At 42.4% G+C, this 27,475-nt stretch overlaps 1 protein-coding gene and 1 long non-coding RNA gene across 3 annotated transcripts in view; one reads left to right on the top strand and one right to left on the bottom strand.

The window, feature by feature from the left end:
* Nucleotides 1-487: 487 nt before the first annotated feature.
* On the bottom strand, nt 488-6,159 carry LOC139036274 (uncharacterized). Its single transcript, XR_011488973.1, has 2 exons — nt 5,094-6,159; nt 488-4,425 (listed from the first exon to the last, which is right to left on the bottom strand). It is a non-coding gene; the product is annotated as an uncharacterized lncRNA (long non-coding RNA).
* A 36-nt stretch (nt 6,160-6,195) lies between these two features.
* The window catches only part of EPSTI1 (epithelial stromal interaction 1), a 97,196-nt gene continuing 75,916 nt past the window's right edge, over nt 6,196-27,475 (top strand). The window contains exons 1-2 of one of the 2 annotated variants that reach the window (XM_020889509.2): nt 6,196-6,464; nt 25,782-25,840. In XM_020889509.2, coding sequence (XP_020745168.2) covers nt 6,286-6,464; nt 25,782-25,840 — 238 coding nt within the window. In that variant the 5' untranslated portion in view covers nt 6,196-6,285. Of the gene's footprint in view, nt 6,465-6,490; nt 6,769-25,781; nt 25,841-27,475 lie in introns of those variants that run through there. The other variant, XM_020889507.2, reaches the window with a different exon arrangement.

Below are 27,475 nucleotides of genomic sequence, written 5' to 3'. Positions count from 1 at the left end.
CAGACTATTTTCATGGGACACTTGAAAGTGAAAGTGAAAGTTCTCAGTCATGTCTAACTCTTTGTGACCCCATGGACAATACAGTCATGGAATTCTCCAGGCCAGAATACTGGAGTGGGTATCCTGTCCCTTCTCCAGGGGATCTTCCCAACCCAGGGATCGAACCCAGGTCTCCCGCATTGCAGGCGGATTCTTTACCAGCTGAGTCACCAGGGAACTTAATGGGACACTTAATGACAAGAAAAAGCCAAGTCTATGTATCTGTATTTGAGCTTCTCTGGTGGTTCATCAGTAAAGAATCCGCCTCCAGTGTAGGAGACCCAGGTTTCATCCCTGAGTTGGGAAGATCTCCTGAAGAAGGAAACGGAAACCCACCCACTCCAGTACTCTTGCCTGAAGAATTCCATGGACAGACCATGAGGTCAGAGTCAGACACGACCAAGTGACTAGCACTTTCACTGTAGCGACTAAATAACAACAATGTATATCTCTTTATATTTATTTATTCACACTAATGAAGGAATATCTAAGGCAACTGATTTAAAAATCAGACACACTTTTATATATTTCCATTTATTTCCTCAGAAAATAAAGACATACCTGGATATTTTAGCATTTGACCAAGTTGGTGAAGGTCCTTTTTGCTGCAATCTTTGCTTATGGTGCTGGCTAAACCTGCTCATTGAGCCCTGAATTGCCATTTCTCAACAAGGTCTTATTTAAACAGCATTTTCCTTTGCACAGCTTTTTGGAATCCTCCTCTTTTCCATCAGCTTCCCTCTTCCCCCATCAAAATATCTTTTGCTCAGATTAAGCTCCTTTACCTAAAGGAATGAATAATGATTATTTCCCAGAGGCAGTTCTATTTTAAAAGAAAACCGTTTCCTAAACAAATCTCTAATTGGCCACATTTCAGGCAATTTATCTATCTCACTAGGCTTCAGCTATTCCCCTGGTCCTCTAAAACAGGGGTCCCCATCCTCTAGGATCTAATGCCTGATGATCTGAGGTAAAGTTGATGTAATAATAATAAAATGCACAGTAAATGTAATGTGCTTCAGTTCAGTTCAGCCGCTCAGTCTTGTCCAGCTCTTCACGACCCCATGGACTGCAGCACGCCAGGCTTCCCTGTCCATCACCAGCTCCTGGACCTTGCTCAAACTCATGTCCATCGAGTCGGTGATGCCATCCAAATCGGGCTTCCCTTGTGGCTCAGTTGAAAAAGAATCTGCCTGTGATGCAGGAGACCCTGGTTCAATCCCTGGGTTGGGAAGATCCCCTGGAGAAGGGGAAGGCTACCCACTCCAGGATTCCAGCCTGGAGAATTCCATGGACTGTATAGCCCATGGGGTCTCAAAGAGTTGGACATGACTGAGAGACTTTCACTTCACTGTAATGTGCTTGAAACATCCCAAAACTACTCCCCCATGCCCAGATCTGTGGAAAAATTGTCTTCTATGAAACAGGTCCCAGGTGTCAAAAAGGCTGGGCACTGCTGTCTTAAAAATATAAACAACTGTCTAGTACAGTGGTGCTACAAACTTTTAAAGCCATAGAACTCTTGCTTCAAACAGAAATCAGGCAGCAGTCCACTGTATAGAAGAGATGAGGGCTAGAAGACTCCCGTGGGAGCAGGGATGGAGGTCTAGAACCTTACCGCTTGCCCTGCGCCCCCCCACCAGCGATGCCACAGAGGCACACACCCCAGGACAACCCATGCAAAAGGCCAGCTCATCTTCTCACACAAGTGCACACACATAAGGTGGTGTTGTCTGGTGGCTCAGGCGGTAAAGAATGTGCCTGCAGTGCAGGAGACCTGGGATGACCCCTGGGTCGGGAAGATCCCCTGGAGGAGGAAGAGGCAGCCCACTCCAGTGTTCTTGCCTGGAGAAGTCATGGACGGAGGAGTCTGGAGGGCGGCAGTCCTGTTGTAGAGAAGAAGCCTATTCTGACTCCATGTTGGAACTGTTTCTTTGACTTGCTTTTTGTTGCTATTGTTATCATAATCATACAGAATGGCCTGCCTCAGAGAATCCTGCCTCTCTGCCTGGCTGTTAAACTAAGTGCCTTTGTTCAGGACTCTGTCCACCTATAGATTCCCTGCCTGACGCTTGCCTGTTCTGGGAGATGTTTGCAAGATTAATGTCCTTTTTACTTTGCTTCCTCACCTCCCCTGCCACCTCTGATCTATAAAAGAGCTGGGCGTCCAGACCCCCAATACGATGGTTATTTTGAGGCACTAGCCTGCCATCTTCTCGGTCAGCTGGTTTTCAGAATAGTTTTCCTTGCCTCAATATCTGGTCTCTTTCATTGGCCTCTTGTGTGCTGAGCAGACTGAGCTTGGACTCGGTCACAGTCCATGGGTCGCAAAGAGTCCAACCCGACTGAGGTGACTAACAGACTAAGGTGAAACAATGGGTGATAAGGCAGTAGATGACTCACTTTTAAGCACCCTGAAGAAGCTTGTAGATGTCTATTGTAATCACAAATCATATTCACATTTTTAAAAACACTTTGAGAATGTAGCCGAGAGTAGCGAACGCTAATAGAATAAACAATTTAGATTTTGACCATTATCTTCTATTTCTATCTTATGTTTGAAACATGGGTGTGTTGCATGGTTGTTTTGTAAAATAAACATGGTCAACTAAGTGCATTCCTAAAGTCAGTTTTAATATTACCTTTAACAGAACTGGTTTTCCCCTAATGGGCTTTCCCTTACTCAAAATTTGAATGTAATCTAACCACCAAAACCAACTGCTTTCTCTTCCGAAACAAAAGTTCCTATGGTGTTTTCCCAGGGGAAGAGATTCTGAAGCTCATCACCCCCAGAAAGACCACCCAGATCCATGGTAGTAAGCATGTCTCACCTTGCAGGCACCTCCAGCCTGCCTAGTCTCAAATAAAATTCTCTCACCTTCCGCCTGATTAATTATGAATGGTTGTACCACTTACCCACTTACAAATCTAAAGCCTTAACGTCACCATAAAACAGCAACCATTAAATGACTCTGGCTCTTTGCTGTTGTTTAGTCAGCAAATCGTCTCTAACTCTTGTGACCCCATGAACTGTAGCCCATCAGGCTCCTCTGTCCGTGGGGTTTCCCAGGCAAGAATGTAGGTGTGGGTTGTCGTTTCCTTTTCCTAATTTATTTATTTTTAATTGGAGGATAGTTGCTTTACAATGTTGTGCTGGTTTCTGCCATAGGTCAACATGAATCAGCCATAGGTGTACGTGTGTCCTCTCCTCTAAGCTCCTTCCCGCCGCCCATCCCATCCTACCCCTTGAGGTTGTCACAGAACACCGGCCTGCGCTCCCTGTGTCATACAGAGAATTCCCACTGGCTGTCATTTTACATATAGTGATGTATATATTTCAGGGCTACTTTCTCAGTCCGTCCCACCCTCTCCTTCCCTCATTATGTCCACAAATCCGTTCTCTATGTCTGCATCTCCATTGCTGCCCTACAAATAGGTTCATCACTACCATTTCTCTAGATTCCATATGTATGCATTAATATATGATATCTTTCTCTTTTGGACTTACTTCATTCTGTGTAACAGCTCTAGGTTAATCCAACTCACTAGAACTGACTCAAATTTGTTCATTTTTATAGCTGAGTAATATACCATTGTATATATGAACCACCACTTCTTTATCCCTTCATCCGTCGATAGACACTGTGGTGGCTTCCATGTCCTGGCTCTGGTAAATAGTGCTGCAATGCACTGGGGTATATGTGTCTTTAAAAACTGTGGTTTTCTCAGGTTACATGCCCAGTAGTGGGATTTCTGGGTCATATGGTAGTTTTATTCCTAGTTTTTAAAGAAATCTCCATACTGTTCTCCAAAGTGGCTGGATCAATTTACATTCCCACCAATAATGCAAGACGGTTGTCTCTTCTCCACATCCTCTCCAGTATTTGTCTGTTGATTTTTTGATGAGGGCCATTCTGACCACTGTGAGATGATACCATATTGTAGTTTTGCTTTGCATTTCTCTAATAATGAGCAATGTGGAGCATCTTTTCATGTGTTTGTTGGCTGTCTGTATGTCTTCTTTGGAGAAATGCCAGTTTAGGTCTTCAGTCCATTTTTTGATTGGGTTGTTTGTTTTTCTGATATTGAGCTGCTTGAGCTGCTTGCATATTTTGGAGATTAATCCATTGCCAGATGCTTCATTTGCAACTATTTTCTCCCATTCTGAGGGTTGTCTTTTCATCTTGTTTATGGTTTCCTTTGCTGTTCAAAAGCTTTTAACTTGACCTGTTGATGTTTGGGGCAGGATGATTTTCTGTGTGGGGAAGCCTGTCCTGCGCACTGTAGGGTATTTAGCAGCGTTCTTGGCCTCCACTAGATGCCAGTAGTCCCACCTCCAGCAACTTCCAGGCTCCACAATAATTACCTCTAGGCATCGCCAAATGCCTGAGGGAGGCAAAATCAACTCCATTTGAGAACCACTGGTGTGGATTATTTATAAATCCTCAAAATACCCCCACAGGGTCCCGCCCCAGACCTACTGAATCCCAGACACAAGGATTAGGGGCCAGGAGACTGTTTCAACACACTCTCCAGGTGGTTCTGATGCTCTCTGAAGTTCAAGAACCCAAGTCTACTTGACAAACCTCTAACGCTACAGGGTGGCCTAGAAACCTTGACTTCCTTTCCTGACAAGTACCTTGTCACTACCTTCTCCCCTTCCCACTCCATCCACTGCCTGCCCTTCCTTTAATTCTTTCACGAGCTATCAAACATGTGTTTGTCTTTCTTTTCTAAGTACTAGTGTGTGGTTTAGTTGCTAAGTTGTATTCAACTCTTTTGCAACTGTAGCCCGCCAGGCTCCTCTGTCCATGGGATTCTGCAGGCAAGAATACTGGAAGGGGTTGCCATTTCCTTCTCCAGGGGATCTTCCCGAACCAGGGATCCAACCCTAGTCTCCTGTATTGCAGGCAGTCTCCTGCCTTGCAGGCAGATTCTTTACAGACTGAGCCAAGTACCCGTAAGACAAGCAAAGCAATTGGGCTCCTTGCTGACTCCCTGACTACAGGCTGGGGTGCCCCACCACCCTGCCCCACCTGGAGCTAGGTACTCACCTTGTCAGCTTAAGCCACAAGCCTCCTTCTTCCTGGTGAACGTCTTGACCTCTGTGGCTCGTTCCCAAATGTCCCCTTGAATTACTCAGAGGGGTTAAGCCCTAGTTTCCCTGAGTCCCAACCTCTGGGATCTGAGGTGGAGCTGATGTAGTAATAACAGAAACGAAGGGCACGATAAATGTAATGCACGTGAGTTATCCTGAAACCATGCCTCTCCAGCAGTCATTCTTCCAGGAAGTCAGTCCCTGGTGCCCAAACTGTTGGGGACCACTGTCTTAGGGTACTGGTTAGGTGAAGGAAGAGACATCTTTCATGGTTGTACCGCCAGCTTTAGGACAATGGTAATCAACCCAGCACACTTCAGAACCATCCAGGAGCTTTTTAAACGTATGGATGGGGGCACTAGTCCCCAGACCTACAGAATCTTGCAGATCCATATTTTAAACTATTCCCATACCATGGTTGAATTATTGCCCAATGTCTTGCACAGAGCAGGTATTTCATCAAAATTTCTTGACTGTCCGATCAATCACTTAGCTGTGGAGTCATCTCTGCCTTCCCCTGGCTTGCTTCTCTCCACTTGGCTTTTTCTTTGATTTCACTTTTCATTTCCTCTATCTTGAGCTTACGTGGCAAAAGCTAAACAGCAGCCTTTACTGATGAAAGGCCAAATTGTGTCTAGATGATTTTAACTATTGACCTAATCTCTGGCATCTGAAGGTTAATACATTGTTCACAGTCTCAAATACTCTGCAGGAACCTCATATTAGGGTGAGTTTAGTTAGTTTAACTAACTGTCCCTAAGGCGTCTTTCAGGAATTTCAGTTACCTGGTGGCTACTCCGTGCTTACACGAGGTGTCGTGGCTGATCGTAGACAGCTGTTAATCACCATTTAAGGTGGTTGTGAGATCCTCAAACCGACTCACCTGGAGCCGGCCAGGTTCGCTCCGTATCCCTGGCTGGGCGGGAAGGCGGTCTCCTGCGATCAGGTCAGAGGGCGCCGAAGAGGAGCGAGGTCGGGGAAGTCCTGGGGGCGGTGCTGTCGGCTGCTGGGAGCGAGAAACCGAAACTCAGCTGCTAAAACCGCTGCCGCGGCTCTTCGGAGTCGCAGTCCGAGACCCGCCACGAATCCCAGTGCCGCCCGCATCCGTCTTGCAGCGGCGTCGGCCGGAGCCCCGCGGGCTCTGAACCATGTACACCCGCGCTAGGCTGCAGGGCTCCGGCTTCGGAGCCCCCGCCGCCTCCCGCCCGACCCAGGACCCCCCTGCCTGGCGCGGGGAGCTGGGCCCACCGCAGGCTCCCACGGGGGGTTTGGAGGCGACTCCCGAGAGCTCTTCGCGGGAGAGCACGGAGCGCGCGCGCCCGACGTTGTAAGTATTTAACCACCTGTTCGCGGTGGCGGCGGCCCAGCAGGTCTTTCCTGAGCAGACCCGCAGGTTCTTCCTTTATCTTTGGAGTTTGAAACACGCAGGCCCAATCAGGGTTCCTGGGAGAAGGAAGGTTCACTCGTCTAAACAGCAACAACCGTGAATTACAGTATTAATTGAGAGTGCCAGTCCGGGGTCCTTTACTGAACATCCAAGCCCCTGTTCCTTTCCTGATTCTTGTGACTGGCTCCAGGACTGAAAGACATGCGTGTGCAGTGACTGCCTAGGCTTCTCGCGAATTTTCCAGGTATCTCCAGAACTCATGCTCTTATGTGTGAGTCTCCCAGTTGTGTCCGATTCTTTGCGACCCCATGGACTGTAGCCGGCCAGATTCCTCTGTCCATGGGGATTCTCTAGACAAGAACACCGGAGTGGGTTGCCGTTCTCTTCTCCAGAGTATCTTCCCAACTCAGGGATCGAACCCTGGTCCCCTGCATTGCAGATAGTTTACCCACTGAGCCATCAGGGAAGCCCTTAAATAATATGAAAATATTTTAAAATTTCCTTTCTTAAAAAAAAAATTGATGCCCTAAATAGTATCTTCACATCAGCTGCCAGGGTAAGGGTGAAGAGGGAATGTGTTATGGGGTAGAAGATGCAAATATTGCCTCTAGGAATTTGCAGCCCAACAACAAAATAATAGCCTCAGCACCAGAGGACTGAGTCAGAGAGGATGTGAGTGGCTGCAGTGTTTAAGAGTTTATTATTATTATTATTTGTACTGTGGTGGGTCTTTGTTGCTGCGCATGGCCGCCTTCTAGTTGCCCATGTGTGGGCTTCTCTTGTGGAGCACAGGTGCTAGGTGTGGGGGTTTCAGTAGTTGCAGCTCATGGGCTCTACAGTGTGGGCTCAGTAGTTGTGGAGCACGAGCTTAGTTGCTCTGTGGCACGTGGGGTCATCCTGGACCAGGGATTGAACCGGTGTCCCTTAACCACTGGGCCACCAGGGAAGCCCTGCGGTGTTTCTTGTCTCTGGTGTTGAGAAGTGCTCTACGTTTATCAACAGCCAGGTAGCATTTATTCTTGGTGTTTGGTTCAGGGACTACAGTTACGATACTGGAAACATTTATCTTGTAAAATGTCAGTGACCCTTTCCCACCAATGGGTAAGCTACTTTATCAAGCCGACAGTAAGGTTTGTAAAGGCCTTACTGCTTTTGAAGTGCTGCCTCTGTTTGAACTGAACTTTCTATTGATAGGTGGTTTCCATTTCAGTTCTCCCTTCTCATCAACTTCTAGTTACATGAAAGACAAATGTTGGTTCCTCAGGAACAATATATAAACTTACGACCAATAAACAGATTTTATTTCATCCCTTAACTTTTGAAAGAATTCATAAGTACCAGGCTTTTAATATTATTCAACTTAGAGTGGAATGTGAAGTCAAGTGGGCCTTAGAAAGCATCACTATGAACAAAGCTAGTGGAGGGGATGGAATTCCAGCTGAGCTATTTCAAATCCTAAAAGATGATGCTATCAAAGTGCTGCACTCAATATGCCAGCAAATTTGGAAAACTCAGCAGTGGCCACAGGACTGGAAAAGGTCAATTTTCATTCCAATCCCAAAGAAAGGCAATGCCAAAGAATGTTTAAACTACCACACAATTGCACTCACCTCACACACCAGTAAAGTAATGCTCAAAATTCTCCAAGCCAGGCTTCAACAGTACGCGAACCATGAACTTCCAGATGTTCAAACTGGTTTTAGAAAAGGCAGAGGAACTAGAGATCAAATTGCAAACATCCACTGGATCATCGAAAAAGCAAGAGAGTTCCAGAAAAACATCCATTTCTGCTTTATTAACTATGCCAAAGCCTTTGACTGTGTGGATCACCACAAACTGTGGAAAATTCTGAAAGTGATGGGAATACCAGACCACCTGACCTGCCTCCTGAGAAATCTGTATGCAGGTCAGGAAGCAACAGTTAGAACTGAACATGGAACAACAGACTTGTTTCAAATCAGCAAAGCAGTACGTCAAGGGTGTATATTGTTACCCTGCTTATTTAACTTATATGCAGAGTACATCATGAGAAACGCTGGGCTGGAAGAAGCACAAGCTGGAATCAAGATTGCCGGGAGAAATATCAATAACCTCAGATATGCAGATGACACCACCTTTATGGCAGAAAGTGAAGAGGAACTAAAGAGCTTCTTGATGAAAGTGAAAGAGGAGAGTGAAAAAGTTGGCTTAAAGCTCAACATTCAGAAAACTAAGATCATGGCATCCAGTCCCATCACTTCATGGCAAATAGATGGGAAAACAGTGACAGACTTTATTTTTTGGGCTCCAAAATCACTGCAGATGGTGACTGCAGCCATGAAATTAAAAGACGCTTGCTCCTTGGAAGACAAGTTATGACCAACCTAGACAGCATGTTAAAAAGCAGAGACATTACTTTGCCAACAAAGGTCCGTCTAATCAAGGCTATGGTTTTTCCAGTAGTCATGTAAGGATGTGAGAGTTGGACTATAAAGAAAGCTGAGGGTTGAAGAATTGACACTTTTGAACTGTGGTGTTGGAGAAGACTCTTAAGAGTCCCTTGGACTGCAAGGAGATCCAACCAGTCCATCCTAAAGGAAATCAGTCTTGAATACTCATTGGAAGGACTGATGTTGAAGCTGAAACTCCAATCCTTTGGCCACCTGATGCGAAGAGCTGACTCATTTAATAAGACCCTGATGCTGGGAAAGATTGAAGGCAGGAGGAGAAGGGGATGACAGAGGATGAGATGGTTGGATGGCAGCACCAACTCAGTGGACAGAGTTTGAGTAAACTCCGGGAGTTGGTGATGGATAGGGAGGCCTGGTGTGCCGCAGTCCATGGGGTCGCAAAGAGTCGGAGACAACTAAGCAACTGAACTGAACTTAGAGTTGCCCTTAGATGGGGTGGATTATGTGGGTGATTTCAATTAGAAATTGCTGCATTTGTCTCCAACTCGGAGTAGCTGGTGGTGGGGGACTTCCTCACAGATTCCCACCCCCCTGCACTGCGCAACCCCCCCCCCCCCCCCCCCCCCCGCCCCGCAACTGCAGTCCAGTGTCAGGACTCAGTGCTCTCACCGCTTGGGCCTGGAGTTTCATCCCTGCTGGGTCAATAAGGTTCCACAAGCTGAGCATAGTGGCAAAAAAGAAAAAAAAAAAAGGAGGGTTATCTGGTAATAATGGAAGTCCATAATTTTGAGTAACTTCCAGCTCTATAAACTGTAGCATTTGATAGAACAGAGGTCATGGATGTATGCTTTCATGTTGATAATAAATACCCTCTATGCCTTTTTTCTATTATACAGCATCTACTTAGACATAATTATTTAATTGCAAGCTCATAACATCACATAAACATTAGCAGTGGTATCTATCTGTTTTCTTATTTGTAAATTAATTGTACCAGTAAATTACCCTCAGAATCTTGCTGGACTGAATTGTTCAGAAACAGGTAGTTTTCTAATTAATTTTCCAGACCTCGGTATCTGAAGACCTCACTACATACTATTTTGTAGTTTCTAATTTGCCAGTAGACGTTAGAGAGTACATGGGAACGTTCAGTTGTGCTTCACGGAGCTCATCGTTTTCATGCGAACCAGCTACAGTAAGCAGAACAGTATAAGATACATTTCCTCCTAAGGATCTAACATGTGAGATCCTGCTTTGACCACTCTGAACTCTTCTTACATCTCCATCAGTCACTTATATCTGCTGTTTATACTTGCTTGTCTCCTTTAATGGAAGTAGGAAACTGGTTGAATGGCAGATACTAATAACAGCTCAATAAAACTGACAAAAAGCCATTAAGATTTATTTTCTTGGGGAGAAATTAGAAGCATTTTCTGATGGAAAATTAAGAAAAAGGAAGGATAGAGTTGAGTGCTTAATAGTGAAACCTCACCTGTTCTCTTTCAGTGTGAGCTTATTTATATGATAAAGGGCTGAACTTTGACCTTGTTTTGTATGCATTCTTCCACTTATTAACTAAGCAAGCCCCAATCTGGGCAGGGGAGCAGAAGCTTTGATTAAAGAACTTGGGTCCAAGTTCTGATTCTGCCATTACTTAGTCTCTGCACTTCAAGGTTTTAGCTACTTTATCTCTTAGTGTCTTCATTACGTGAGGTGGGATAATACCAGCCTCTCAGGGTCTGTGTGTGTCTGTATGTGTGAATACATGTATGCATAAAACAATTTCAGGCCTGGTAGAAGGCAAACATCCAGTAAATGTTGGGTGCTGATATTCTTGAGTTCATTTCACAAATGTTCATTGACCAGGTACTGTGCTGTCACCCCGGAGTGTTTATTCCTTATAAAAGCATACTGGTTTAAAACACTGACTTACATATAAAAAGACTTGAAGGCATGTTGTTAGAAAGATTCCCAAGGTCCTCTAATAGACTCTAAGGCAAAGCTAAGCCCTCAATTCTATTTGGATTTAGGTAATTACAAGTGTTTACTAATAAATAATAGCTTTGCTAATTATTTTCAGTTGGTGATTTTATCTTGGCCTTAAATACTGTAAGCTATTTATACAGATTTAAAGAGGAAAAAATGGGGACTTCCCTGGCGGTCCTGTGGTTACAACTCTGTGCTTCCACTCTCAGGGACACGGGTTTGATCCCTGGTGGGGGAACTAAGATCCACAACCAGTTGTGTGTGTGTGTGTGTGTGGCGAAGCCAAGTAAATAGCGCAAACTTCTAATCAAAGTAATCCTTTACCCTTTCCCCAAACTCTAGATAAATATAAATATAAGACTAAGACATGGGTTTTTCTGGAAGGGCATTTTACCCAAAAGGCTCTTTGCCTATGACAATAATACAGGCAAGGTTCACTTTGTTCAGATGCTGGTCTATAACCATCTATAGAAGTGGTCCTTTAGCTTGATGCTAAAAAGGTATTCTGAAAATGAACCCATCATGTGGAATTTTACTATACAGTTAACTTGAACCTAATTTGTATACAAACTCAGTTTATTTGTGGCCAATTTTGGAGAAGGAAATGGCAACCCACTCCAGTACTCTTGCCTGGAAGATCCCATGGGCAGAGGAGCCTGGTAGGCTATCGTCCACGGGGTCACAAAGAGTCGGACACGACTGAGCAACTTTACTTACTGAATTTTATAGTGAGAACTGTAGAAACAAAGATTAGCAAAAATTATGGCAAATACTTGTGTATTTAACGTATGTATGTTAAAGTGCGTTACAAATATTAACTCTTTGATTCTTCACAACAACCTTGTAGTAAGACAGGGTCTCTAGCTCTGGATGTTTAATTAGAAATATAGGAACAAATACCTACTCAACAAAAAGACAAGCCCTTATGAAGCTTATGGTCTAATTAACGGGGCAGACAGTTATCAAAGAATTACACGAGTAACTCTTTTTTTTCTTTTTTTTTTTTTTTTTTACGAGTAACTCTTTATATGCTCAGTGAAGCAGAGCCAGCACCTGAGCTAGCCCTGGGAGTAGGAGAATTACTTCCAAGAAAAGAGAGAATGTTTGAGCTGTAATCTACCGGATAGATTAGGAGTTGTATTTTTTGTTTTGTTTCTGACAAATATGTTCTAACACTGATTGTTTCTAGTTCAGTTCTGACAGTACTCAGAGTTGATATAGACCTCCACAAGTTAAGGGCTCAGTCCCACAAATCTGCCGCCACTTTAGGAGTAAGCCAATGAGAGGGACTGCAGGCTACCTGCATTTCTGACTACAAATTTGACTTTCTCATGACCTCCCCTCTGCCCAAGTTTAATAGTTCACTAGAATGACTCCCGGGTGAAGGTAATGGCACCGCACTCCAGTACTCTTGCCTGGAAAATCTCATGGACGGAGGAGCCTGGTGGGCTGCAGTCCCTGGGGTCGCTAAGAGTCGGACACGACTGAAGTGACTTAGCAGCAGCAGGAGAATGACTCCCAGCACTCATGGAAACCCCTGTGCTTATAATTACAGCTTTATTATAAAGGATACAGCGCTGGAACTGCCAAATGGAAGATATGGGGATGGGTGTTGCACCGTGCTTCCACACCCTTTCTGGGTGGGTCACCCTCCTGGCACCTAGATGTGTTCACTAACTTGAAAGTGCCCTAAACTCACTGTTTGAGGATGTTTATTAAGGCTTTATCATAAAAGCATAACTGATTAAACTGTTGGCTATTGGTGACTGAATTCAATCTCCAGCCCGTCTCCCCTCCTCAGAGCTGGGAAAGGAGTAGACCTGAAATTTCTAACCCTCTAATCACAGAGTGTTTCTTTTTTTTTTTTTTTAATGGAAAACATCTCCAATCCTGAAACTATCTAGGGCCCCCACCAGAAATCATTGCTTTAACATATGATTGATACCCTTATAACTTAGAATTCCAAGGATTTTAAGGAGCTCTGAGCCAGGAACCGGGGACAGTGATCGAATACTTAAACCTCATTATACCAGCATTGTTTACATAGCCTTTGTGGCAGCCAGGAAAGCCTGCTATTCAGATCTCCAAGACAACTTACTGCGGGGAGCACAGCCAGCTGACAGCTCTAGAGGCCGTTCTTTGACTCCCCTGCACCCTTTGCTGTGAAAGCACATTTATTCTGCCCTCTTTCCACCAGGGGCCGAGCATCCCAGTGTGAGACTTCTCTATGGGGCAGCTTTTGCCAGAGGACTCCCCATGGACCTACCCAAGATTTTCCCAGTACTGTATACCAGTCCAAGGCTCTTCCTACTAATCCTCCTTCCCCCTCTCCTTTCGCAGGAGTCAGACCTGCTCACGTTCTCAAGGCTTTCCCTGCCTACTCCTGTTTGCTCCCTTTATGCTTCACAAGTCTTTCTCTCAGCAGATCTCTTGCTTGTCTAACCTCATCTTGATGTCTGCTCCTTGGAGGACCCAAACCGACTCAGCCTTTAAGATACACCCTACTCCCAACCATAGCAGCTGAGACACTGGCTGTGGGAGTGCCCTGTGTTCTGTGGGAAGACGCTCCTTTTCCTTATTTCCTCCTCTGGAGCTCAGGGGACATTCTCTAGTTTCTTAGTCCAACCTCAATGCTTTCTCCAGCTTCTTGTGCTCCAGGGATGAAAGTAACCCTGGTAATTAATACTTCTTTTCTTCTTCATCTGCAAAATATCAAGGGAGAGTGAAGGGAGAATAAAGAATGGCTTGGTAAGCCCACTGATTAATGACCAATTCCTGATTTTTCTCTCTTAAAGAACATGGTGTTACATTAATATTAAACATTTTGTAAATGTAAGGTGAAATATAAGATGGGCTAGATGATAATCTAGTCATTAAGTTATAGTATTGGTCCCATTTTTATAAACATCACTATTTAATCATTGTTGAGTATACTCTTAATCCCGATGTATACTTTATGCCTAAAACAGACCATGAAAAAAACTTCAGTCATTCTTGATTCAGCTCATTTGAATCTGAAGTAGCCACATACAATTGTCTTAAATGAAATGCAAGTTTTTACAAACTTATGACACTTATAGGAACTGCTTTTACTATTTCTTCACTGCGAATGTCCCAGATTTCTCTTCTGTTTCCTGTTATGACTGTGAGAAAATAAACTTTTGCCTGTAGATGTTAAGTGGCATGAAAGCATCAGGCTGTTACTTCTCCCTGGAGATGGAGTACCAAATAATGCTAGAGTTCCTTTTAGTGCTCTGAGATAATGGTACATACAAAAAGAAAGTCTATGATTGATTCTAATGAGTAATCTTGATGGCTCAGTAAGGGTAGCTATTCATTAGGGAACTATTTAACTCAATCTCCAGGCAGGGCTCATAAGCATTCAGGAAGTTTGTGAAACAACAGATAGTATTAAACTCAATGATAATTATACAACTCAATGAGCTGGGTAGGTGTCTCAATGATGACCGGATTCTAGTACGAAACTAATCAGTAGAGCTCTGCTATTTGACTGAGTTTAGACAGGAGAAATGTGACAAAGCATTGCAACACTACGGTAGTGGAAAGGAGATTAGTTGTGATCTAGAATATTTAAATTGTGTACTCTGAGGGACTGAAAACCAAAATACCAATCGATAGCTGGAACTCTGATGTCTCAAACATGTAATGCTGTGCTACACACATCATGTAATTCATTTTTCTCTTCACAGTGAACACTTTGCCCCATTTTAGTTGAAGAGACTGAGTCTTGAGCGAGTATATGATTTCCTAAGGTCTCATGGCTTTAAGTCACAACCAGCAGTCAAACCTGAGTCTATCTACCAGAGTCTGGATCCTGAACATGATGGAGCTGAAGGAGGGAATGACCGCGCAACTCACGAATTTCCTATCAATGGTCCTCTATTCACATAAGAAAATAGAATTTCTATAGGCTAAAGAGAGTGGTACTATATAGAATCAGCAGTGTGACATTTATTTCCAGCTTTAACATGATGTGGATAGAGAAGTGGTTTGTCCGAGCAACCGTGCTGTGTGGATGCTCTGTTCTCTGCTGCATTTCCTCATGACAGCTTGGTTGGCTTGCATTAGAACAGTTTTCTCACTGTCACAGTTTCTGAGCAACCTAAACTACATACTGCCTTCCAGCAATCTTTCAGACTTCTGACCATAGCCTAAGGTTAGCGATGCATTTGACATTCATGACCTAGTACATGTATGGGATATGTGAGTTTATAGATAATTGAAAAAAAAGTCAGAAAATAATTCTTACCCTTACTTACTATATGTGATGACTTTGACATTTTCTATTCTAATTCATTAAACCTATCAAATTGATTTCATAGTCCACTAGTGGGTTATCACCCACAGAATGAAGAGCAAAGCATTGTTCTGTGCATGGCAGAAGAGATTATTCGAGTGGATGGAAAGAAAAGACACTTTGGTTTGATTAGGTCAAATTTACCTTCCGGTTTATACAGGAGGGGAGGAATTATGATCCTATTTAGGATGAATTTCCAACTTTTCTGCACTAGACTCCACTCCTCAGTATATGTATTTGCATTCTGCCAGGTCTTCGGGAGCAATCATTTTTGTTCAAATATAATATCAAAAGTGAGTGGGAATGTCTCAGAAAGTCTTTTGACAGCTGAAACAGTGAAACAATAAATCAGCAGTATGATGAAAGCCTGCAAACACATAATACCTATAATAATCAGTAGAAGCTTAGCAGAAATGAGGGGGGGGGGAAGAAACTTAGTTCAATTACACAGTAAGGTTACTTACTTCAAAGTCAGCAGAGTGTTGTAAGGTTATACATATTGTTAAGGTTAATCGTATCTATTCAGAATGCATTTGAATCTGAAACAAAAGCTTAACAGGAAAAAAAATCATCAAAGGGAGAAGACTGTATTTGAAGGGTCTGTTCTATATCAGAGAATCAGCCAATGATGATTCCTTTGTTCTGTAATGTTCGTAACCACCCCCCCCCCCCCACAATAAACACTTAAAAGGCAATTTATTAAAGTCCAGAACAAAAACTGACCATTCAGGTATGACCTAAATCAAACCCCTTATGATTATACAGTGCAAGTGACAAATAGATTCAAGGGATTAGACCTCATAGACAGAGAGCCTGAAGAACTATGGATGGAGGTTCGTGACATTGTACAGGAGGCAGGGATCAAGACCATCCCCAAGGAAAAGAAATGCAAAAAGGCAAAATGGCTGTCTGAGGAGGCCTTACAAGTAGCCGTGCAAAGAAGAGAAGTGAAAGGCAAAGGAGAAAAGGTAAGATATACCCATTTGAATGTAGAGTTCCAAGCAAGGAGAGATAAGAAAGCCTTCCTCAGCGGTCAATGCAAAGAAATAGAGGAAAACAACAGAATAGGAAAGACTAGAGATCTCTTCAAGAAAATTAGAGATGCCAAGGGAACATTTCATGCAAAGATGGGCACAATAAAGGAAATGGTATGGACCTAACAGAAGCAGAAGATATTAAGAAGAGGTGGCAACAATACACAGAAGAATATACAAAAAAAGATCTTCATGACCCAGATAATCTTGATGGTGTGCTCACTCACCTAGAGTCAGACATCCTGAAATGTGAAGTCAAGTGGGCCTTAGAAAGCATCACTATGAACAAAGCTAGTGGAGGGGATGGAATTCCAGTTGAGCTGTTTCCAATCCTGAAAGATGATGCTGTGAAAGTGCTTCACTCAATGCCAGCAAATTTGGAAAACTCAGCAGTGGCCACAGGACTGGAAAAGGTCAGTTTTCATTCCAATCCCAAAGAAAGGCAATGCCAAAGAATGCACAAACTACCGCCAATTGTACTCATCTCACATGCTAGTAAAGTAATGCTCAAAATTCTCCAAGCCAGGCTTCAACAGTACATGAACCATGAACTTCCTGATGTTCAAGCTAGATTTAGAAAAGGCAGAGGAACCAGAGATCAAATTGCCAACATCCACTGGATCATCGAAAAAGCAAGAGAGTTCCAGAAAAACATCTGCTTTATCGACTATGCCAAAGCCTTTGACTGTGTGGACCACAACAAACTGAGGAAAATTCTAAAAGGGATGGGAATCCCAGACCACCTGACCTGCTTCCTAAGAAATCTGTATACAGGTCAAGAAGCAATAGTTAGAACTAGACATGGAACAACAGACTGGTTTCAAATTGGGAAAGGAGTACGTCAAGGCTGTATGTTGTCACCCTGCTTATTTAACTTATATGCAGAGTACATCATGAGAAATGCTGGGCTGGAGGAAGCACAAGCTGGAATCAAGATTGCAGGGAAAACTATCAATAACCTCAGACATGCAGATGACATCACCCTTATGGCAGAAAGTGAAGAACTAAAGAGCCTCTTGATGAAAGAGAAAGAGGAGAGTGAAAAAGTTGGCTTAAGATCATGGCATCTGGTCCCATCACTTCATGGCAAATAGATGGCGAACAGTGGAAACAGTGACAGACTTTATTTTCTTGGGCTCCAAAATCATTGCAAATGGTGACTGCAGCCATGAAATTAGAATATGCTTGCTCCTTGGAAGACAAGTTATGACTGACCTAGACAGAATATTAAAAAGCAGAGACATTACTTTGCCAACAAATGTCCATCTAGGCAAAGCTATGGTTTTTCCGGTAGTCATGTATGGATATGAGAGTTGGACTATAAAGAAAGCTGAGCACCAAAGAATTGATGCTTCTGAACTGTGGTGTTGGAGAAGACTCTTGAGAGTCCCTTGGACTGCAAGGAGATCCAACCAGTCCATCCTAAAGGAAATCAGTCTTGAATATTCATTGCAAAGACTGATGCTGAAGCTGAAACTCTTAATACATTGTCCACTTGATACAAAGAGCTGACTCATTTGAAAAGACCACGATGCTGGGAAAGATTGAAGGCGGGAGGAAAAGGGGTTGACAAAGGATGAGATGGTTGGATGGCATCACCGACTCAATGGACATGAGTTTGAGTAAACTGTGGGAGTTGGTGATGGACAGGGAGGCCTGGTGTGCTGCAGTCCATGGGGTTGCAAAGAGTCAGACACGACTGAGCGACTGAACTGACAAAACTGAAGACATTTGCCATCTTTAAAACTCATGGGCTAGTATTGCCCAGTGTTTGTTTTACTAGGGAACCAGTGAGAGCAGAAATCCTGGGCTACCTAGGCTTGTAAGAAAATCTGAACCCCTGCTTTAAGAAATCTTTAAGTATTTTCTCATTTAAAAATCCTTGGAATATTTTTTCATGGCTGTAAAAGTAAAGTTATATCTTCTTGTTGTAAAAATCTAAACTATATCAGGAATTCCCTGACAGTCCCATGGTTAGGACTGAGCACTTTCACTCCTGTGTCCCAGGTTCAGTTCCCAATCCTGGAACCCAGATCCCACAAGCTATGTGGTACAGCCAGAAAAAAAAAGACCATCCCCTCCCCCGACCCCAGAACAAAAAACTAAACATTACTAAACTAATATAGAAAGGAAAAATCTCTTGCAATTCAGAACCTCAGAAATAAACAAGCTGTTTGATATAAGGACCTCTTTAAAGTATAGGTTGTGCTTTTTCACTTTTTATGCCAATTAGAAAGTCTTAGAGCCATTATGCCCTTCAATTTCTACTGCCAATTGAAGGTGAGAAAAATAATGTCTTATATATAATTATTATAATTACATAAAACAGATATCTCTAAATAGGTGTCTTAAGCATTGATGGCTTTGTTTCTGTCCTATAAGAATAATTCTGAAGGTGTGTAGTCTAGGGCTGATAATAGTACAAATAATAGGCAACCTTAATAGAACTTTTGTTATTTCCTAGCCTTGTTCTAAACGCTTTATTCTCTAAGAGATGGATATTTTTTATCTCCATTTTACAGGTGAAAGAATAGAAAAACTAGGTAATTTGCTCAAAATTATAGCTAGGAAGTAACAGAATTAGAGTTCAAAGCCAGGCAGTTTGGCAATAGATTACCACTAGTGTGGTGGTTTTACAGTTACAGGGCACCAGATTACTTCTTTCTGCTCTGCTATTTCTGAGGCATGTCATCTATATCCAACTTACCTCGCTGACGAAGTTGCTTGAGCACCAGCTACCACTTCAACCATCCAGGAAGGGGGGAAGGCAACAAAATACCTTTCCTGTCCATCTGTCTGTCTTCACTTAATGGAGCTTTTCTAGAAATCCTTCTCAATGGCTTCGCCTTTATCTCAGTTTGCTAAACAATCACACGTCATGTTTGACTACAAAGAAGTTTGGAGACTATAGTCTTTACTGGGCACATTGTTAACCTGAATAATACAGGAGTGCTTTTAGTAAGGAGGTGGTGAGAATGAATGGCTAGGTAGGCCAGCATCTTGTCTGGTTTAGGCATTGAGGAGAATCAAGCACATGAGCAGAAATCAATCATATGATCAAACTATTGCAGGAGCTTTGGAAAATGCAAATGGGATATCTAAGGAAGAAAAATTTAAATATAGTCCACATTACTGTTGAGTATTGATTTTAGAGAACTATTAAGGGTTTTCTTCTGGATGATGTTCTGTGCAATCTTTGTTTTATGCTTTGTACATCCTGCAGGATTATAATAGTGAACAACTGAAACAACTGAAATGGTTAAGCCAGTGGTTATATTAATGATGCATCGATGTTGCAAAATATGTAACCATTTAATATGAAGCTTCTTATGTGCATAATTGGAAAAACCACTTACAAGTGAAAGAAGCAGATAAAATTGGACTTAAGATATGACTACATCTGTGTAATATGTATAGAATATAGATTGAACTGAAATTCAGCCAAATAAAACTGTCATTGAGATCTCTGAGGAGTAGAGTTATGAGTGACTTTTAAATGTCTTAAAGATAAGTTTCTCCTTCTTCTTATATGAGTGTATGTTTATTTCAAAATCAGAATGAATTTCATTTTTAAATATTCTGTGCAGATATTTAGATATAAATACCTTATGTCTTGCATCTCTAGTTTTCTCCTTTAAGTTATAGATGACCCAGATGAGCAATGCTTTAGACCTGATTATGGGGACATAATCAGAGCTTAGTCTAATGATAATGATGATGGTGATGATAATAATAATCATAGAAAGTGTATAACAATTTGATAAGTGTTTTTTATGCAGATGCCATTTTTTCTTGTCACTAAGTCACTCTTAAATATTCTTTTGTTGGAAAAGATAGTCCTCCTTGGGTTTCTTGCATTCTAGATGTCTTGCTGGGTGTGCCAAGATTGCATACCAGACTACACTTTAACCTGGACTATCTCTCAGGGTTGTTATGTAGCTGGGAACCTTGAGAGATGAGGTACATTTTCCCCAGAGAAAAGACCAGGCTTGCTTACTACCTGCTTTAAAAATGGTGGATTCCACAATTCAGTGTTCCTTAGCTACAATGCAAAACTTGGTGTGTGCAGCATTCATCATCTTAACCTGAAAAGAGAGAGAGAGAGACTAGACATAAATATGCTGATGCTGATGCTGTGCTGTGAGTAATACAGTCCTTTGTCTCTGACTCAGGAGTTTTGTCTTCTGCCAGCATCCATGACATAGTAATAGCCTGTTAGGCAAAGATTTGCTTACAGGTAGGCTCCAGTCACATCCCAGACCTGACATCTCTGTGTTCTGAAAATGTGAGTTTCTTGTAGTTTTTTTTTTTTTTACTGAGGAAGCAATTTAAAACATTTTGCAAGTATTCTTACCAGTTGGTCTTCATCTCTACTTCCATCACTGGCTTTTGGTCTCTTAATGACGGCGAGTCTCTATAATATTATGTGTGTTTTAAGTGAAGAAGCATCACATCTTTCAGCTCTATGCTATATGATTATCTGGATAAGATAGTAATTTGAAGCTGGAATACATACCAATCACGTGCCCTAATCAGGTGTGGTTACCTCCGCCTGACAGAAGGGGCGCTTTTTTCTGATCTGCGTCAGTTTAGCACCTCTCACTAAGCCATGGGTCTACATGAGGATCCTAGATGGAGATATGTGTGTGTGTCCCTCTTTCTATTTTCCATAAAGGTGTCTTATGAACAAAGGCCCTGCTGTCCTGATGGTCTCTTCTTATCTTTTCTCTCTGGGTGTCTATGTAGCCAGCCTTCTGGACATCTGTTCAGCCCTCCATCAGAAGCTATGAGTTATAGAACTAACCAGCCTCGAGTCAGCCTCTTGGGTGTGCAGACAAAGTCCTGGGCTCTTCAGACTCTGAGACTAAAGAGAATTCATTACTCCTTCCACACCAGGGATGTGGAATATGGGTCACGACTGGTGTGACAGGCTAGGGGTCAAGGATGATTTATTCAGCCTGATCTTGTCATTGTTTTTTTTTTTTTAACTTAGGAATATGGTCTCTTTACAAAAGAACTCTTGAAAACCCGAATGCCCTATAAGGTGACTCACATTGGTTAAAAACATATGCTTTAGATTCCTGTGCTGAAAACCATGTTTTAAAAACCAATATGGAAAACTGTATCTAGAAATTAAATATCCTTATGTATCTGTGCCTTTGTATAATTCTATTTGTTTCTTTTTGGCCGTGCTGGGTCTTCGTTGTCGTGAGGGCTTTTTCTCCAGCTGCGCTGCATGGCTTCTCGTTGCCTCGGCTTCTCTTGCTGGGCTCTGGATGCACAGGCTTCGGTAGCTGGGGCTCATGGGCTTAGTTGCTCCGAGGCACATGGGATCTTCCCGGACCAGGCATCGAACCTGTGTCTTCTGCATTAGCAGGTGGCTTCCTTACCACTGAGCCACCAGGGAAACCCTATCCACTACGTTTGATTAACCAAAAATTTTTTTTGTTTCAGTTTCCCCCAAAGGTAAGATTTTCTTGAACTACGAAAACTTCAAACCAACTTTTTATAGGACGGTAAACTTTGTGTCTACTATTCTGCTTTATCTGTTTGTAATGTAATCTCTTCTGAATTTTTGCTTGTGACTACATTCCTTTTTCAGTCAAATCAGTGTTGTTCCTAATTAGAAATTTAAATTACATCTGCTGCGGTTTACACACACCAGGGGATATATTTATGTAATACTTTTATCCAGCCAAGATATTCTTCATAACTTCAACATAACATTTTTTCATAGAGTGCTTATTGATGAGACCTTATAAAAAACATGCAAGAAAGTACACAAGAGAGACAGTTGTGTAGCTTAGGAGAGTGCTCACAAGGCAAAGAATTCTTAAATATATATTTTAATGGTACAGAAAAACACTTCTCCCTTGTCACATGCTAATCTTTATACGTTCTCCCTTAGTATATGTCATGGATGTGGGCTATTGGAAAGTGAGAATAATCTTACAAATGGAGATGTTTCATTAAATTTCAATGAGGTAATTAAGGAAACTCATTTTGAAAGATATACATTTATTTCAGTGGCTTTGAATGTTGCTTAATCAGGAAATGACTGGAATACTAAATATAGTTAGGTTGGGCTCGTCCCCATCAGCAGCTTTGAGAGTCAGGCTGTTGGAAGGGACGACATGGAGGTTAAAACAGCAGAGGCCTTTGCTGTGGGTGGAAACTAATTGGCTGAAAACATGAATAAGTTATACTTGTTATTCATGTCAAGGAAAAGCTAAGAGAGCAGAGATGAATATTTGCGTCTACCCAGGCATTAGGCTGTGCCACAGGATATTAAAAAATAATCCTTAAACTCAAGCACCTCTTCCTACAGGAAGGAAGAGGAAGAGAGGCTTCATTACTTGGCCAATGCTTTCCTCTGAATATTATGTTTCAGCTTTGACATTTTCAGCCAATAAAATACTGCTAAGAAGGTTGCCATGGAATTCTTTAACATAAAACATTTATTACTGGGACCACTGTCCTTGAGCCCAGGGTTATATTTAAATGTTTTCCGTTAAAAGCCTCTGATTTCAAGGCTAGAGAATTCTCCTTTTCTCATGGCCCTGTTCTGAGTCTGGGTACTTGTCAGCTACCTGTGTTGGCCGTAGATTAACCATAGTCCTATTTAATCTTAAGATTAAAGATTCTAGTGTGATGTTGTCACAGTTAAACTTAATTAGATATTGTAGAATAAAATCTGTTACAAACTGTTTTTTTTTCTTTACAAACCTTTCCTGAAAATTTCATAAGAGAGATTCATGGAATTTGGAAAATTCTCTGTGAAGCTTCTCTTAGCAAACATGCTTGTGGTCTGCTCTGATGGTTTCATGACTTGTTCCTAAGTGTGCATGCTCAATCACTCAATTGTGTCCGACTCTTTATGACCCCATGGGCTGTAGCCCTCCAGGCTCCTCTGTCCTTGGGATTCTCCAGGCAAGAATACTGGAGTGGGTTGCCATTTCCTTCTCCAGGGGATCTTCCTGACCCAGGGACCAAACCAGAGTCTCTTATAAGTCTCCTGCACTGGCAGGTGTAAGCTCTGTTAAAGGGGTTGTATCTGTTTTTGGTATCTCTCCTCTCTTCTCATAAGCCCCTAACACACAAGACCATAGTGGGTGCTCAGTTACATTTATTTGCTTTGCTTGGAAGTCTAGCAAGAGGTGGAAGTTAAGGACAGTCATATTTTATGTTTTCTACTTTGAGATGAATATTTAGCTCCAGATACCCCCCTGGTTTAAGTCAAAAGCGCTTTTTGAGTCTCAACACAATTGCTTAAAAAAATCTCATGATCTTTGGCATATGATTTAACCTCTATGTCTTTATCAATATTTATGAACCCTTCAATTCCCTTTTGGGGCTTCCCAGGTGGCTTAGTGGTAAAGAATCTGCCTGCCAATGCAGGAGCTTCAGGAGATGTGATTTCAATCCCTGGGTCGGGAAGATCACCTGGAGGAGGAAATGGCAACCCACTGCAGTATTCTTGCCTGGGAAATTTCACGGAGAGAGGAGCCTGGTGGGCTACAGTCCATAGGGTCGCAAAGAGTCAGACACGACTGAGCGACTGAGCATGCATGCACAGTTCCCTTTTAGTCCAGGTATTTGAAGTCAGCTTGATTGATCTACATCCCTGCTTCTCAAAGTGTGGTCCCCAGATCCAGAACATCATCATCATCTGGGAATTGTTCAAAATGCAAGTTATAGGCTCCTCCCTCCCCCACATACTGGTTGAATCAGAAACTCAAAATTTTATAAACCCTCCAGGTAATTCCGATGCATGCTAAAGTTTAAGAACTACTGATTTGCGGTGTAGTCAAACCCCTGGTATGTTGAGAAGCTCCATACCATAATGTGAGGGGACCTTGAGGCTTTTGCAGTCATTTCATCCTTGGCATTTAAATCCAGCACCTTATGTTTCATCTTTAAGGCCCTGCCGAATGGCTCACTGTTGCATCATATTCAAGTCTGCAGGTACGACCCACAGAACTGCAGCTCTCAAGCTTCTATCAAGTGTGGGCACTTGAGTGCAAAATCTTTCTGAGGGTGAACAAAAATATGCAATGGACAAGGGATTAATTTCCAGTGGCAGCCTCCTGATTTTGTATTCATCACGTTGTACGTGTGTGAGGCTACACAGGCAACGTCTGCTGATATCCGTTAGGAAGTTGGGCACCCAGTAGCCACATTTGCATGCAGAGGGGGTTGCACATCTCCTGTGTACAAGTCTAAAATTAAAGCTCAGTTTGAAGCTGGCTGAAGGCTCGCTGCTAGGAAAATAATGAGATAAGGAAGAAACGGCTTCTGTTAATCAGCACTTTTGGCCTCTACTGTTCAATCTTTGCTAATTTGTCCTTTGAAATGGTACATTCTGTGTTGGACAAAGACTTCTAAGAGTATCGGGGATTTTTTTTTTTAAGGCCTACATTTATAAGCTGATTGTATTTATTCCATAACATTTCCCCTCACACTGTACCCATGTGTATGCTGCAGTTTGTGGCTGTGTTATATTTTTGCTGTATGAAGTATTCATACTTTTGTGGGATTACATGCATCATAACAAAGAAGAGCCACCGCAGGCACAGACTCGCAGACTGGGGTCTGTGGTATCATTTCATTTCAATTCCGTCCACATTCATCAAGCAGCTACTTTGTGCCAGGGGCTGGGCATATACAGATCAATCAAGCGGAGTTTCTGCCTGCAAAAGCTCGCAATATTTGAACAACTTCTTGTATCTCAGTGTTGAATATTTTTGCCTAAATGAAGCTTCCCCTAATTCCCACTCCCTCCCCACCCGCTCATCCTGTGCCAGTGAACTGAAGTGACTCTTTGCTCCTCTGAGCTCCTGATTATGCTCAACCTGTGTCCCCAGGAGAATGAGGGGCCCAGTGGTACCTGCCTGGAAATCAAAGCCCCAAAACCCAAGACTGTGGCCATCTGGCCACTCAAATGGGTCATTAAGAAGAGGTCTCTGCACTGCAAACGGCCCCTACACTCAGTTTGCAGCAACAAAAAAGGGGTGTTTCCTGTATTCCCAGTGTGGGTGACATGGGAGAATGCCACTCATCTCAAGTGGATGCGCCCACGAGGGCCACGTGGAGGAACAGTGGACCCCTGTGGTTTACCGAGAGCTAATGGTGTCACTTGTCAGGCTTCACCAGCTGCTTTATGTTTCCATATTTGGCCATGTGTTCTGGTTTTACTTTGACAACTAGATTGTAAGCGCCTGGAGAAAACACTTGGGTCTTTAGAGGCAGATTATCTTTCATACTACCTATTTGATGGTGATGATCATAAATACAATACATTATCAGAAAGAATATCTGGTGGTTTATATGCATTAATAATTTCCCATGGGGACTTCCCTGGTGGTCCAGTGGCTAAGACTCTGTGCTCCCAATGCAGGGAGCCTGGGTTTGATCCCTGATCAGGGAACTAGATCCCACATGCTGCAACTAAGTTCTGATGCAGCCAAATAAATAAGTATTTAAAAAAATAATTTCTCCTGATAATTGATTTTTTTTCTCTTCTTTCTAGCACAGGTGCATATACCTTGATAGCACCAAATGAAAAACGAAGAAATGAGATACAACAGAGTATGTATATTATTTAACACTCAAAATACTGCTCATTTTCTTACAGAGTAGAATTGGCTTGCATTGGTCTGAAGAATTTTTAGTTTCTGATCTGTATAGACTCACTAGAGCTCATTTTTTTTTCCTTTTCAAATTTTGGCAATTTTAATTATACCTTTTAAAACTATTTTATTGTTAATGCTTCTAAATTTGTTTCTCTATGCTAATAGCAGAACTCATTGCACAATCATAAATCTGAGGTTTCTGTTGCAGTTAAACAATTTCACACCTATTGCCAATAGACCTATCGAGTTCCTGCAAAATTGGGCTCACTTCAGATATCTTTACAGGACTAGGAACACTTTTGAAAGGGACAAGTGATACATGAAATAGATTATAAGGTAATCTGTCTTTTTCCTGGATGTGTCCCATTCCTTCTTAATGAAATTTTTCTTTAGTTTCTCTGCTCCCGTAATTTTGTAGCCAGCAGAGTCTAACCTCAGCTGTTTTTATTGGTGACTTTACTTTCCTTCTCTAGATTATAAGCTCTCTGAGGGCAGGGCTGCATCCTGCTTGTTTTTCTGCTCCTTGTACCTAGCGGACATATAACATGATTAATGTTGTATTAATGTTACGGTAAAATATGTGCTGCTGTTTAAAGTGACAGCATTATATTTTTGAGTTAGGAGGAGAACTAAAGTTCATTTCATTCACAAAGAAGTTTCTGAGGCTTGTTCAAGTCAGCTATGGGGCTAGCACTGAGATCCTGTGCTCTCCTTTCCTGACCTTACTAGGAAATTTGATTTTGTATTGATTGATGAACATAAGGGCACGACAGGAAGGCAGGTCTGTAAAGGCCTCCACTGAAGTAGCCTCCTGGGTGGTATATCTGAGTCTGTGCAGAATATGACGGTTACAGCTGTGCGGACATGGTGACTGTGGGTACTGCCTGCAGTTGACCAATGGAATCCCAAAGGTTCTGGCATCTTACAAGTTTTTTATTTAAATGGTCAACAGGAATTTAAGCCTCAGTGTGGTCTGGATTTTTGAGATGTTTCAGAAGTTTTTTTTCCCCCTCTCATAATTAAAAAATATAAATGGATGTTTGAAATAATCACGTCTCATGAGGTACCTTGGATAAAACAGAACTAGTGCCTCTGGCGCCCCCTGCTGCCAGTCAGAGTATACTTGGGGAAGTGGGCACTGCTCCACAGGGAGTAGGCTCAGCTTAACGGGCCCAGGTACTAGGAATCAGAGAGCCCTCATTCCTCACGGTTACAGTAATCTTGGGGAATATTTAAAATGCAGTGGATACAGGCATCAGAATTCTATGGGGGTTTACGTTTACCGTGTGTGCAGAGTTCTCATTGCCACATGAATGTTTTGCATACACCCTATAGGAAACTTTTAACATTAAATGATGTGCGCTCAGTCACTTCAGTCGTGTCCAACTCTCTGCGGCCCTATGGACCATGGCCTGCCAGACTCCTCTGTCCATGGAATTCTCTGGGCAAGAATACCGGAATGGGTTGCCATTTCCTTCTCCAGGATTAAATGATGTAGAGTTTGAAAAATGCCAGAATGGGACGAAAAACTAAACTTCTTTATTTAGCAGGAGTTCAGGTTGTTTTCACATTTGTACTTCCGTGCCAACTC

This window comes from Odocoileus virginianus, chromosome 8, assembly GCF_023699985.2.
Source record: "Odocoileus virginianus isolate 20LAN1187 ecotype Illinois chromosome 8, Ovbor_1.2, whole genome shotgun sequence".
Taxonomy (NCBI): Eukaryota; Metazoa; Chordata; class Mammalia; order Artiodactyla; family Cervidae; genus Odocoileus; species Odocoileus virginianus.
The sequence above is the reverse complement of the archived record's forward strand: the minus strand, read 5'-3'. Positions and strand labels throughout refer to the sequence as shown.